At 45.2% G+C, this 15,207-nt stretch overlaps 1 protein-coding gene across 3 annotated transcripts in view; it reads left to right on the plus strand.

Annotated features, from left to right (window-relative positions):
- The first annotated feature begins 331 nt into the window (after positions 1–331).
- The window catches only part of OTULIN (OTU deubiquitinase with linear linkage specificity), a 40,272-nt gene continuing 25,396 nt past the window's right edge, over positions 332–15,207 (plus strand). The window contains exons 1-2 of one of the 3 annotated variants that reach the window (XM_029912493.1): positions 332–558; positions 13,002–13,337. In XM_029912493.1, the coding sequence (XP_029768353.1) occupies positions 332–558; positions 13,002–13,337 (563 nt within the window). Of the gene's footprint in view, positions 559–10,549; positions 10,884–13,001; positions 13,338–14,704; positions 14,793–15,207 lie in introns of those variants that run through there. The other 2 variants (XM_024209985.2, XM_024209986.2) reach the window with 2 other exon arrangements.

Genomic DNA, 15,207 nt, shown 5'->3' on the forward strand with positions numbered 1-15,207 from the left:
ATAGTATATTCTATCAGTGACAATATAGCAGTATATTACTAGTAAAAAATAAAATAAAATAAAAAAGTGTTTTATTCTCCTTTACAAGTAAGAAGAATTACCTAGCTTGCATCCTCCTGCAGATTTTAAAGCCCTACTTAATGAGATACTCAATACTACATTTGGACAGCTGTCAACAACTCAGCCTGTACTCCTACATGTGTGTTACCGTTAAAATGCTGGTGATAGAATGGCAATAAAGACTACATCTTCAGAAAATAATTAAAATCTTAGAAGATGTTGACTTGGATAATTCTAATGGCATTGAAATATAAATGTTATTTATAGAAACATGGGAAACACTTGGACACGTCGGCATGGCTGCCAGAGAACGAGTAACCCAGAAGTAGCGAATGGTGAACAGAAAACCATGTTAAAACAGAGGACTAGGTCAAACAGTTGTTCAGACCAAGAAGTTCCACAGGAGAGCGATCTACAATCATTCGAAGAGGAAGCAAACAGAGATTTAATCCAGGAAAAGCAAGATGGTGACATTTCTGAAGACTCTGACAAATTAAGGTAACGTTTTGGGTTTTATTTTATATGTTCCTGATGGAATTGCCTTCTATTTGAGTGTCTCAGTATATTCAAAGCATTTTTAAAAATGAATATTAAAAAATAACCCAGCACCCTGTATTTTTCTAAACAGATAAGCACATTACTGTTTTACAGAGGATAGTGCCATACCAGATCATTTTGACTTCAGATTTCCTTATACAGGTGTCTTCCTTTTTAAAAATTGTGCGCTACATATGTGCCAAATGCTACCGTGTGCTAGATGTATATCCATTCTCTAGTTATTGAAGTTCTTCTCTCTTTTTCTATATGAGAACATTTTCAAACTATTGTATGAGTATTTACTCCTCTTTTTAGTCTCACCTATATTATCTAGAAATATTCATAGAATATTAGGGTTGGAAGGGACCTCAGGAGATCATCTAGTCCAACCCCCTGCTCAAAGCAGGATCAATCCCCAACTAAATCCCCAAATGGCCTCCTCAAGGATTGAACTCACAACCCTGGGTTTAGCAGGCCAACGCTCAAACCACTGAGCTATCCCTCCCCCCTTGTATCCCTTTGAAGGAAAAAGATACTGCATGAAGGCAAAAGTCTTTATTCTTTTCTACTACCAATTTTCAGCTTTGTGGGTGCTTGTGAATTTGATGCTTGTGAAAGGAATAGGGTTTTAAATAGATCTGTACTCAGAACTCATATAGCAGGAACAATGGCTGTGCAAATGTAGATTTACCAGTGTTGCCCCCACTATGCACCATAGGTGCTGGAACTAGGGATGTTAGGGGTGATGCTGCAGCCGTGGCTTGAAGTGGTTTTCATTATATACAGCGTTTACAGTTTGGTTCAATGACTTTCAGCACCCCCACTATACAAATTGCTCCAGCACCCCTGCTACGCACTTCAATCCTAGTGAACTAAGTGGTCCAGCTCTAGCACTGAAAATAATGCACTGTCTGACCCTTTGATCCTTGGCCTCTCAGCTTAAATTGCCAACGAGGATCCTAATTGTGATTAGTTTTTATGATGCAAGCACCAGTTCATTAGGAACTAGACTAAGTCCATTAACTCGCTTTATATAGGACACAGAGTAACCACCAGGTTTCGGTCACTAGCAAAGGTTTCATATCCCATGGCAAATCCTATCAAAATGTTTGGCTTTTCTCTCAAAACTTACATTTCTCACTTTTTACTACTCACACTGATTTCCTCATAATTTTTCTTCTGTATTTAACAGTGTAGGCCCTGACTATATTCAAAAAAAATTTGAGCATAATCCTGACTTGTATTTGTAGTCTCAAAAAGTATTTATTTTATCAGTCTTTTTTTTTCTATATGTGACCTTCGTCCATGTGTCTTTTGTTTGTAATGTTATGAGTGTGGTCATTAGTGTTTTCGGTTTTATATTATACAGTTATTGTGCAGTGTTCTCATTGTTTTAGCAGAAGAAACTCTTGCAGTACTATACTTACGAATGGCTATCTCATCTCAAAACATTTGAAACGATTTGCTCTAAAGTGAAAATGTTACTTAGTTTTTTGTTTTTTCCTTCTCCGATTATTTTCTCCCTATATTTTAGTGTTTATTTCCCCTAGATTTCTTCAGCGTGTTTTTTCCCAGATTAATTCCACATTGCTATAGAAAAGAGTATCTGACTGTAGATAGGCATTAACTCCTTTCAGGGGTTCTCAGGACAAAATTTTTGGTGGCCTCAGAGTGCGGCCATCATCTCTTGCTGGTGGCCTCTCTCACACTTTTTCCTAAAATACTTAATTAACTTTAGGAAAACCAAATAAATATGCACATATACACGTCCAAATCATTGTAACTTATTTATTGCTAGCTAGTAAGTCTGTTGGGAAAAGTGATATTAACAAACATACAAGTATCACTTCACAGCAGACTTACTCAGCCCTGGCAAGCCTGGGGACAAATTAAGCCCTGGATGGAGGGTCATGGAAGGCAGTGGGGGCCAGAGGAGATCGGGGCAGGGGGCAGGTAATGGGGGGCTGGAGCCTGAAGCCCTGCGGCCAGAGCCTGCTGCCCCACCATGGCTGGGGTGAAGCCGAAAGCCTGAGCCCCACTGCCCCTGAGACGGTAGGGAACTCACAGACTGCCTGCTCCTACAGCGTTGTGCCCCGGGTGACTCCAGAGGGGGGCAGGGCCCAACCCCTGCTGGTGGCTCCAGCAACCAACACCAAGGCGGTGTATCCAGGAGCACAGGGGAGGAGGAGGGGGCGCTACTTTGCCCTCTTCCCCCACCCTCTCATCACTGCTCAGGAGGATGTGGCTATAAGAAAAGCCCCTGGTGGCCGCATTTGAGAAACACTGTTTTAGACCAGTGGTCTCAAAACTTTTTTGATCGCGCACCCCTATCAGTAAAAAATTTTTGAGCATGCACCCCCTGCTGCGCCGCAGGGCCGGCTCTACCATTTTTGCTGCCCCAAGCAAAAACAAAAAAAAAGGCGCTCGGACTCCTGCCCGAACTGCCGAAGCGGCACTGCTCCGGTGGCGCTCCTCCTGCCGCGCACCCCGAAGGATCCTCTTGAGCAACCCCTGGGGTGCGTGCACACCACTTTGGAGACCACTGTTTTAGACTATTAGATGTCACCGGTGATGTCATTGAAAAAGTGATTTCTTTAAAATTTAAATTTCCAGTAAAGGCTGATTTTTTTTTTTTTAATATATATGTAACCTCCATGTGAAGATAGTTTGGACATTAGTATAGCAATTTCTTATGGGAAATAATAGCATGGGTTTTCTATAATCTTTTCAGAGTATTATTTATTTCAGTTTCTTCTTTCAATCATAGATGTCAAAGGAATTACTATCACTAATTTTTTTCAACCTATATAGGCGTTTCATAATGTCCTCTTATTATATCTAGTTGCTTCCTCTGCTTTTATCTTAAATTTAATTTCTCTTTCCTCTTCAGGCACACCCCATTCAAATACCTGCTAACTATTCATGTCGCCATATGATAAATGATATGTACATTTAGCTATTTCACTCTTTTTTTTTTTTTTTTTTTTTTTTCATGTCTCCCATAAATTCTTGTTAATTTGGACTGCTTCTGTAGTCCCTTTCTATTTCTGTGTATCTTCTTCAGAAATTGCCTAAAACTGAACACGTGCACTGTGCAGGGAGAGGGGCAGTTCCTTTGTTGTGCCATTCGCCTTTGTGTATTGCAGCCCAGGCTTGCATTTGTATAGCACTACAAGTGCTTGTCTGCCTCCCTACCCACTGCTGCACCCCAGATCTGGCTTGGATTGTTTCTCCCCAGACATATCAGGCTCTGTGTTACCCAAACAGGCTCTCATTCTAGTCCTTTCTCATTTTCCTTTATTCAGAGCACTCTCGTTTTCTCCTTCCCCTGCGCTCTGTACTCCTGGAATTCTGCGCAATGCAGAATTTTGCAGAAATTAACGTGCACACAGAATTTCATTTCCCCCACAGAAATGGGCTGCAGTGCTGCTAGCCGCCACTAGAGGCTGCTGGACCCGGCAGAGCCCAGCTTGCACATAGAAGACAAGGCCAGTGGGAGGGGGAGGGAGCTAGAGGGTTCCTGGCAGCTGCAGTTCCCAGCATGCCCTAAGGGAAGGAGATGGCAGCACGCAGGAAACTCCATGCAAGCCTGGGACCAAGCATCGGGCTGTTTCTCCCTCTGGATCTCTGGGGGGAGGGGGTGCAAGTATCTGGGAAAGGGGGGGTGTGGCTGGGCTTGGGGGGAAAGGGGTGTGGGTATCTGGGCCAGGGGGCCCCCATGACTGGTCTTTGTGGGGGAGGAGGTTTGGGTGCGTTGGCTGGGGGGGATCCCTGGCTGGGCTCTGGGGGTGGAGGGCTTGTGGGTGTCTGCCCCCCCTGCTGGGCTCAGCGGGGGGCATCTGGTCCCCTGGCTGGGCTCTGGAGGGGGGGCAGAGAAACAGGAACTGGGTTGTCATAGGGGTTTCTTTAGCACTCTATTCCTGGGGAATTTTGGGGTGTGTCTGTATTGTTACAGACATACTCGCTGACAGATATTTTGAAATAAATTACCAAAATAATTGAAACTGGTGTGATTATATAGTGTTATTTTGACAAATAAAAATTGCAGAATTTTGCAGAATTTTAAAATGTTGTGCACAGAATTTTTAATTTTTTGGCGCAGAATTCCCCCAGGAGTAACTCTGTTTGCATGTGTGACAGGTGTGTGAGTGACTCAACATGGTTTCCCCTTCTGCACACCCTGAGCCCATGGGAAGCTGCATATGGCACCCCACTGCCTCCGTCCCTGCCCAAGCTTCTATCTGCCACCTACCTGCTCCCTCCTGACTTCTATATTGCCCGCAAGTCCTATCTCTTTCTTCACTACCCACCTGTGAAATTGGTATGGCCCATCTCCTCCAGGGCTGCCTAGGAGCATCTTAGTAGGGCTGGTGATATCACTGGAGTGGGCAGGGAACGGGGAGGAGGAGGAGGAAATGGCCATTGTCAATGTGCGTGTGCTGAAGGCAGGGCATGGGAGTGAGCTAAGGCGATATTAATTTAACAATAGGCGTTCTGCCCATTTGCAATAGGAGAAGTGGAGGAAGGGAAAAGAAACATTTTCCATGCATGCATCTACAGCTGAGCATGATAGAGAAAGAGGATTGCTGTACACTTGTGGTTCAGGAGTGCGATAATGTGCGTCTTGTGTAATCACTTTCTTTGGCCTTGGCTACACTTGCAGCTGTACAGCGCTGTAAGGTAAACCTGTCTTCGTACAGCTGAGTAGGGAAAAGCGCTGCAGTCTGTCCACACTGACAGCTGCCAGCGCAGTGGTGTGGCCACACTTGTAACATTTGCAGCTGTGTTGGGAGCGGTGCATTATGGGCAGCTATCCCAGCATTCATGTGGCTGCAACGTGCTTTTCAAAACGTGGGAGTGGGGTGGATTGTGACAGGGAGTGTGGGGGGAGAGAGAGTGCTTTTTGGAGCATGTCATCTCTCTATTTTGCAAGTTCCGAACTCCCGGCCCCCTGCTCATTCATTCACTCACTCACTCAAAGCAAGCTGCAAACTGTTTACTTTTCTCTGCGGTAGGAGCTTTGAAACCGGCACTTCCGCATTCCTGGAGCCGGTCACAACAATGGAGAGGATTGGCCACTTGACAAGGTGATTAGTGCAGCACTGCAAGCTGTTTACACTCACACCGGTGAGTCCTAGGCACTCCGCTGCAGCTGTTATTCCTCTCGGAGATGTGGAGTACCTGCAGCGGTGTACCCAGGGAGATACAGCGCTGTAAGTGCCCTGCCAGTGTGGATGGGGAGTGAGTTACAGCGCTGGGGGAGGCTTTACAGCGCTGTAACTTGCAAGTGTAGCCAAGGCCTTTGATGTTGGGGTTGCTTCTGAAGTTGCACGCCCGATGCAGGGACACTGTAGATCAGTGGTTCTCAAAGCCGGTCCGCCGCTTGTTCAGGGAAAGCCCCTGGCGGGCCGGGCCAGTTTGTTTACCTGCCGCGTCCGCAGGTTCGGCCGATCACGGCTCCCACTGGCCGCAATTTGCTGCTCCAGGCCAACGGGGGCTGCGGAAAGCAGCGCGGGCCGAGGGGTGTGCTGGCCGCCCTTCCTGCAGCTCCCATTGTCCTGGAGTGGCGAACCACGGCCAGTGGGTGCTGCTATCGGCCGAACCTGCGGACGCGGCAGTTAAACAAAGCAGCCCGGCCCGCCAGGGGCTTTCCCTGAACAAGCGGCGGACCGGCTTTGAGAACCACTGCTGTAGATCACAGGCAAGGGGTGATGCTGGTGTAGTGTTTACAAACTGCTCCCAGCACAATTTGCTCCAGGTAGCAGTTACTGATCTCTAGGGATTGGTTTTTGCTGCCCTGTCATAATTTGTAGTCTGGCTAAGAATATAAGAACAGTCATGCTGGGTCAGACCAATGGTCCCTTCTGACAATGGCCAATACCAGATGCTTCAGAGGGAATGAACAAAACAGGCAATCATTGAGTGATCCACCCCTTGTCCACTCCCAGCTTCTGGCAAACAGAGGTTAGAGACACAAGGATGGGAGCACTCCAGTCACAAATTTCTACCATTGTGAAATCTCTATTTTAAATTTAGACACAAATAAAGAAAGGTATTATTGCAGTTTGGAAATGCATTCTACAGAGCTAAACCTCAGGACTATTATATATAAAACCCTGAATGGAGATGATATTCTTTATTAGTGTCTTTCCTGTATAGATTAGGCCATACAATTTCTATGTTAAACAAACACTGAATGGACACAAAACATTAAAAACAGCATAACACATTGTAAACAGTATTTGGACTACTACGTATACTTTTTAAACACAAGCTGTTAGGCAGAAAAATTACTGTTCCCCCATTGTCACTGTTACGCATATTGAACAACTAGTTTTCAATGCAAAATTTGCAGTTCTGCACACATGAGCACACTTCCCTCTGATCTTATTTCAGAGATATTTTCTCAGGCCTTTTCCTCACTGCTAAAACTGAACTGCCTTGACCTCACTGTGTTTTTACCTCAGAATAGCTCACATACCTTAGTTACTTTGAGGTAAAAAAACAAAATCACCCTTTTTAGCAGTGAGGAAAGAGTATAATGGCTAGATTCTTACAGGGACTTAGGCATTGTGATGCTGAGCATCACAACACCTAATTTTTAAGTGTTTATCTAGAAAATCACAGGAACAACACTGCAATTCACAAAAGCTGAGTTAGGTGCCCGTACTTCCTATACAATGAATGGGAAGAAATTGGCTTCTGAGAATGTGACTCACAAAAGCCAGGTCACTAGCTGGACTCCCCCAATGTAGCCAATGGGAGATGCCAATGAGAGACACGTGTCCTAAGCCTTGCCCCTCTCACAGAAGTTGGGACTGCAGGGAGGCACCTATCCCTGCTAGCTATCCGCAACTGGGAACCACTCTCCTGGGCTCAGGAGTCTTAGGCGCCTAAGCTGTTTTGTGTCAGATTGAGCTAGGCAGGTGCCTAACTCCGCACAAAGCAGCCGGAGGAGGTGGTGGTAGTAGTGCCTACCTTGTAAGTTTAGCCCAGTGGTTGGAGAACTCACCTGAGATGTGGGAGACCACTGTTCAAATCTTCTCTCTCCCGCTGCCAAGGAGGGAGTTGAACTTGGAGTCTCCCATATTCAGGTGAGTGCTCTAATCACTTTGCTAAAAGTTATAAGGTGAGCAATGGCACAACCACCCCACCTCCTTCTCCAACCAGGCTTTGAATGAAACCCCATCTAGTAGGCAGCCTCTGAGCACTCCTACCACATTGGGCCCAATCCACAAAATAGGCATTTGCCAGCCTATCTGCCTTGATTGGTGAGTCGCTCTGGGGATTTGGTGGGAGATAGGCATCTGTATGCCTAGAATAAGGCCTGCCCTGAGGCTCTGCTCCCACTTCCTGTTTTTCCCCCATGGCCCTGCCCATGCTGCTCCTCTTCCCAACCTTGCTCCGCCTCCCTCCCCCGAAGCGTGTGAGAGCTCAGGGCAGCTTGGGCTGGCCCAGGACTCGGGGAGGCTGGGGTCATCTGGCGGGCCAGTGCTCAGGTCAGCTCAGGCTGGCCAGCTGGCTGTGGCTTAGGCCAGCTTGGGTTGGCCAGCAGCCCGGAGTGGCTGTGGCAGGCAGGCCAGGGCCTGTTTGGGCCAGGCGGTAGCCCAGAGCTCAGGGCAGCTATGGCGGGTGAGCTGGGCCTCAGGCCTGCTTGGGCATTAACTTCACAGCTTTAGCATGTCTATGTAAACCAGCCTTTACTAAGTAAAGGGAAGGGAATAAGGGAAATTGAGGGGGGAAAACGCACGTGCACCCACACACACTGCAGACATTCAGATGCAAATACTTTTGATTATGTCCTCCCCACAGTCAGTATCAGAGTTGTCAAGCCACAAACAATAATGGTGCATTTAACATCTCTGAGTCAGCATTATAATGTGTCTCCTCACTACTAAGAAAATGTTTTTACTGTGGGGTAACGAACATGCATTAGCTTTCCCACTGTAAAAATATAGTGGAGATAAGACACGATAGTTTCACGAAAAGGCAAACTAGGTTTGGTCAGCACTGTGACCCCTGCCAAACCAATGCAAATGAGTTCCTGATGCTGCCCCCTGACCCCAGCTGCTTGACACACTTGTGCAGTAAGTCCAACCCGGCCCTCCCCTCCGCCCTGGCCGCACAGCAGAGAGCGCGGCCTAACCCTGCCCATGTGAGGGCACTGGGCGGCTTCAGTGCGTGTTACTGAGCACGCTCCGTATCAGCAAAGCTGCGGATTGCGATGTCACGTTATTGCCTAAAACTTTGGACGCCGCATAAGAGCAAAAGGGGGGAGGGACGTGACGCGCAATGCATTTGCACTGGGTGAGGGAGCGCTGCGGTTTAACCCCTCGGCTGCTGGTGGATAGCTCCATTCTTTGTCCGCCTCGCGCCATGGTTGCCGCATGGGGCGGCCGGTCTGAGCTGGGAGCACTCCTGGCTGCAGAGGTCCGAGTGTGTCGGGGGGTTGTCATGGTGACTGGTAATAGGGCGCTGTTGTAGCATGAGGACCATGGGCCTGACATCGAGACCCCCTTCTCCCTCGTCTGCTGATGTGAGGCAGGGGGCTGAGGAAACGGGTAGGAGTAGGCCCTGTGTTGAGGGAGCTCCCCTGCTCTGTCCCCGGCCCCCACGTGGGGGAGGGTCTCCGCTGAACTGGGCTGGTCTGATCAGGTCACTGTGTGATGGTGAATGTAGCTGAGCCGGTTCCATGGCCCCAGTGGAGGCAAAGCCCCTCTGGGCCTGGCTGGCACCAGCGCTGTTCACCTGCCTTGGGGCTGGGTCACCTGACACTGCTGCTCTCCAGGCCGGAATGGTAGAGGAGTGGGACTTTCAATAGCTGTGAGCCTGGCAGATAATAGTGATGGTCTTTTTTAAGCACAGTTACCACTTGATGTTTTCACACTTGCAGGAAATTGTGTGCACATGTGAGGCAATAATTATTTAATGACCATCTCTGAGCAGTTCTCAAGCAGTGTTTTTCTTACATTGCCTAGCTGTACGTTTTGATTACTGTTGCTGGAAATGTTTTTCTGTTGGTCTGTGCGTGTACGGTGAAATCAGCGTTGACTCATGTTTACTGATAAAAATCCTTCCAGGCTTAACGACCAACACTAATGTTCCTGTTTCGGTAACTCTTTACATGTTGCAGAGCTCTCTGACATGCAAGCTCAAATCAGTCACCTGTGGAAATGAGCAAGGGAGTGTTTCTTGCTAAGTCTCAAAAAAATAAAAATGGCTCTGCCTTTCAAAACAAGCCCAACCCATTTCAGAGGGAGGGAAGTGGGAATATTTATACAAATTCCATATTTTTTTTTAGAAATAATGTAAATACACACATCTATTATTTTAGAAAGTGTAATGTGTAACAATGTTGTATGCAGCAAAACTAGTCCTAGAAATAAAAAAAGGGGTAGAGGAGTGGGACTTGCATACAGCATCTGCCCCCCACCCAACCTGCAAGGAGCTTGGGGTAGGGGAGTGGGACTTGCAATGAAGCATCTACCCTGCAGGCTCAGTGGGCTTCCATGCACCTTTTCCGGGCTGTAGCATCCTGGGCTGTGGTTCCCCTTAGCCAACCGGGTTTCACCGCCTCCCCCCATCCTTACTTGGGCTGGGACTGCACCCCTCAGTGCCTCCTCTCACTCCTGCTCCTCACAGCCACAGGCTGACCGGGGAACAGCTGCACCAGCTGCTTTGGGTGACTGCAGCTTGAAGTTCAGACTTCAGAGCCCCCCACAAACACCTGGAGAATGCAAATGCTGAGCTTTTTATATGCACCGTGCAGGTTCCGGGGCGGCTGGAGGCGGTATCTGCTACTCAGCGTCCCGGCTTCGTCAGTCATCTCCCGGGAGTCCAAGGGAGGTGAGTGGTGAACCCGGGAAGGTGAGTAGCACATACCGCCTCCTCAGCCGCCCCAGAACCTGCATGGGGCATAACAAGAAGCAAACACTTCCGGCGGAAGCCCACTCCCAGCCGGCGCCCAGCCCCAAATAAAGCAGAGCGGGCTCCCGCCGCAAGCCCCCGGACACCCAACTCGATGAAATTAGAGCAGCTGTCACGCAGCAAGAGCCCCGGGCTGCGTCTCGGCGCGGAGCTGCCGCGGGCTGAGGCGAGTGAGCAGGAGCCGAGAGCAGCTGCTGCGGGAGCCAGCGCGGGCGCTGCCGGAGGATAAGGAGAGTCTCGCGGAGAAGAGGCCTGCGCTGAGAGGCCGCCTGGCCGTGAGCCTGGCGTAACTTCGGCTTCCCAGTCAGCCCCCGGAGAGCCAGGCTGAGCGACAAACCGCGCGGGGGGCTCCCGGCACCGTGAGTCCTTCGCTACCTGCGCAGTTTCGAGCGAGAGAGAAACGGGGGTTTCTTCAAACGCTTCTTGGGTTTTGTGCTTCTCTTTAAAGTCATACTGGAGGAATATTAGCTGAGACTATTTCAAACATCGAATCTATCCCCCCTTGTAAGTATTCTCACTCTTCTTATCAAACTGTCTGTACTGAGCTATCTTGATTATCACTTCACAAGTTTTTTTCTCTTACTTAATTGGCCTCTCAGAGTTGGTAAGACAACTCCCACCTGTTCATGCTCTCTGTATGTGTGTATATCTATCTCCTCAATATATGTTTCACTCTATATGAATCCGAAGAAGTGGGCTGTAGCCCACAAAAGCTTATGCTCTAATAAATTTGTTAGTCTCTAAGGTGCCACAAGTACTCCTGTTCTTTTTGTGGATACAGACTAACACGGCTGCTACTCTGAAACCTGTCATGTATTGAGTGTTCTTTTACATTTGTTTACTCCTTTTCTATGTCAGGATTGAATAGTCTATAAATAAATACTAGGATGGAACGGGAACCAGATGCATAGAATTGTGTGGTTTAAAAGGTGTAACATTTTGCATTAACCTTGTTGGAAAGTTTTATAAATTCTGTAAAGATTGCCTTTTATACTAGAAGTAGATTTAGAGTATAAATTAACTAGAATATTGTATTCAGGTATTTTAGAATAATTATAGATCTTGGCATTTAACATTTACAGGTAGGTTACAAACCTCAATTAATCCTCAGCACACCCATTTTAGTTACTTAATCTCAGTTTAATAATTGAAGCACAGAGCTGTCATGTGACTTAGACAAAGTCTACTGTTTTGTTCCCTTATTAAGAGTCAACTAATAGGACCAGAGCATCCTATCTATGGGTAAGTGTCTGAAGGGTAAGAATGAAAACAAGAGAAGGCTGTTTTAGGGTTATTTAAAGAACTAAAAACCTTCCCTTTTTTAAATGGAGACAAACTTAAAATTTGTTTGTACATATTTTACCTGCTGCTATTACAAGATGCAAGTGATGCTGAAAATTACCATAACTGAAATAGTAAAGTGGATACAGACATTTTCCCATTTGGTTTAGTTTGTATATAGTCAATTTCACTGTTGCCCTATATTCAGTTTGCCCTATTTGGGGTCTTTAAAAAACGTTTCTCTCTCAAATGTTATTTGGAGTTTGGGAGACAAAAATGACAATGGAGTCCAGGGAAAATCTAGTATCTGAAACTTTTAATTAAATTTTTAAAGCTGATCAGATTTCACAGTGTCCTTTTATGTAGAGCCAAAAATGTAAATGGCATTTCAATAATTATAATCCATTCCCTCAGAAAGTTTGCAATCTAAAGGTATGGAGAGGTAAAATACATAGAATAAAATGATGTCTGTTTATCAGGTTTAGCAGAATATGTAGATTTTCAGAAATGTCCTGCAGGAGTTGGACTCAGGATTCATTAATTGAGAGATTGCCAAATGGTAGGAGTGAAAAAGGCAAATGCTAAAGGGAACAATAGGAGAGTTGCTAAAGGACAATGTATAAAGCAAGGAGAAGTGTAGCAGGAAATAAGGACAGAAGTGGCAGGAAAGAGGTGCAATTCATGTCTATTATTGTAAAGAGGTGCAATTCATGTCTATTATTGTAAATACACTTCACAATATTAGAAATGATTTCTGGGTTTGTATTTTTATTTCTGATACATATAAATTTTTCTGTGATATCTATAAAGCACTAGAAGTCCCTTCTCTGGAGTAATTTAAAACTGAAATGGATAAAGCAATAGAATAGTGATTCTTAGACTTGTGCATGACTATTGGTTAATTCCAATGGCGTCTTAGGGGATACTTGGTATATGAAAGGGCAGGTGTCTAAAGAGAGCAACTTTAGCTTAAGCAGTAGTCTGTAGAATGAAAAAGTTTGAGAACCATCATGTTAGAAAATAGACACTGTAGCTAAGAATCCTGCGCTGGCTAGATCTAATACATCTTCTTCATATCCAAATTTTCTGACATTGAGGACAGCCAGGAAATATTTTGTGTCAAAACATTGTACCTTTGGCAAAAATATACTCATTCATCCTCATGAATGTACCTTACATATTTATGTATTTCAAAGCCAGGGTATGTTTCAGCGAAGGACAAGCAAGTCCACTGGCCCTTCGGCTAGTGCAGAAGAGACACAGAAGAAAGATACTGCAATGATAAATTTGACTAGACATGAAAAGGAAAAATATATTCCCAGTGATGAACCTTCTTCAGCAAGTGCAGCTGGTGACCAGAAAGACAAACCTGCGTTAGAAACCAAAAAAGAACGTGCACATTCAGGACATGGAAAAACTGCTCAGGCACATGACCTGAAGGCATCCCTGACCAGCCACGATTCCCATAAAAACTGTGAAGTAAAGCTGTCGGCATCAAGTAGCTCTTCAGCAAAGGAGTCCTCTGTAGACAAGTGAGTTTTTTATCGAAAGTTTGCTGCAAATCAGGTATTTTAACTTCTGTTTTTAATATTAATGTAAGTAAAATAGGCATAAATGCCAAAGGAATTAATAGTTGTGTGCAGGTAATTAGTGTGCATTATTGCTGCATGACACTTAGCTTGAATCTTTCACTTCCTGAGTTGAAGGGATTTGGCTGCATCTCAGTAACCTGTGTGTAGATGGACCTCTTGGTACTCCATAGCAGTCCCCTTTGGCCAGTCTAGAAGAAGTGCTGATGAGCTTTGAAGACCTTTAGGCTGGATGCAGGGCCTTGAGAATTGTAGGAATACAAGGTGGTACTGTAAACCAAGGAACCAATCTTTTATAAACACTTAATTCTAGGGGCAGGGGCTAACTACTGGGAATAGGAATATATTTTATCTTAAAATTCTTAGTATCTGCTATGAAAGAATGCTCTGATATTTTGTACTCAGTGGAAGTTCTGTCTGCAAGGCCCACAAGAGTAGATGGGTTTAAACATCATCTGCAATCTTTAAAAGGAGAAATTAAGAAAAAATGGGGAGGTGGGCAGATGGCAGGATGGGAACTAGCCGATCATTTTGTGAGCACCCTCTGCTGGATCTTCAGGATTAGTTTAATGAACTAGTTTTTATTCCCAGAACTTTTCCAACTCTGCGTATTTCTAGAGTTTTGATCTGTTGACCCTGACTTTTTAAAGAAAGTTTTGACTTAAATATAGAGGAATGCTGGTATGTGAAGAAGGAACATTTTGCTTCCCTCAAGAACAAAGGCAAAACTCTAAGACCTGGTGTGCACTAGAAAATTAGGTTGGCATAAGATAAAATCTACATCCCTGGGTGGTGTAGTTAAACCAACCTGAGTCCCTGCGTTGACACTGTTAGGTCAGTGGAAGGATTCTTCCATCGCGCTTGCTTCCGCCTCCCAGGGAGGTGGATTACCTACACCGATGGGCGAATCCCTCCCGTTGGCATAGGTAATGTCTACACTGAAGTGCAACTGGCATAGCTGCAGCAGCGCAGTTGTGCTGCTCTAGCATTTTGAGTGTAGACAAGCCCTTATTGAAGTGAGAGCAGGATCAGAAATAATCTCTCTCGATATATCTATATATAAAACCTCAGGCCCAAATCTGTGATCTCATGCAAGTAAGAGAAGTAAGATAAAGTTGGGGACTACTTGTCTGAGTGAGGATTTGCTGCAAAGGCTCCATAAAGAGAAACTGGTGTTCTCAAAGTGGGAGGCCTGTGGGAATCATTAGGGAAATGAACCTATTGACGTTTTAAATGGGTATTTATAAATAGTGGAAAGTGAAAAGAAAATAAATAAATATAAATGTGGCTGCTCCTTTTCCTTCGTATAGATTGATAAAATGGTAGAGCAAGGAAGTGCTTTACCCTCATTATTCCATGACCCATGCCTTATTTACTAAACACCATCCAATGTGTACAGTGAGTACAAAATTATTCATTTCCTCATGGTGCTTTCTAAGGCGCTCATCAAACAGCATTATTTTTAATTTTAGTTGAGAAAAGTGAATAAGTATGAATATTGGCTTGAAAATGCTACTTATTTCATGTTTTCACAAACTTGCCACTTAAGTAATCCCCTTAAACAAGTATTGCAATTTTATGTATTTGAAACTTCCAGCACAAAATAGTTTTTCTGTTTTCTAGTAGATTGATCTCATAGACTTCATGAAGTCCGCCTCCTCTATTTTTCATTTATTTTAATTTTTGAAATTAGCTGTTGCTGTGTAACAAAGGCTTTTGTGCTTCTATATAATTTATGCAGTTGAGTATCTGGACTTACCAGTATTATGAATAATACATCTAATCATCACCATCATTAAAAAGGATTTACATA

This window comes from Terrapene carolina, unplaced genomic scaffold (genome assembly GCF_002925995.2).
Source record: "Terrapene carolina triunguis isolate 2854851 unplaced genomic scaffold, T_m_triunguis-2.0 Scaffold48, whole genome shotgun sequence".
In the NCBI taxonomy this organism is placed as follows: domain Eukaryota; kingdom Metazoa; phylum Chordata; order Testudines; family Emydidae; genus Terrapene; species Terrapene triunguis.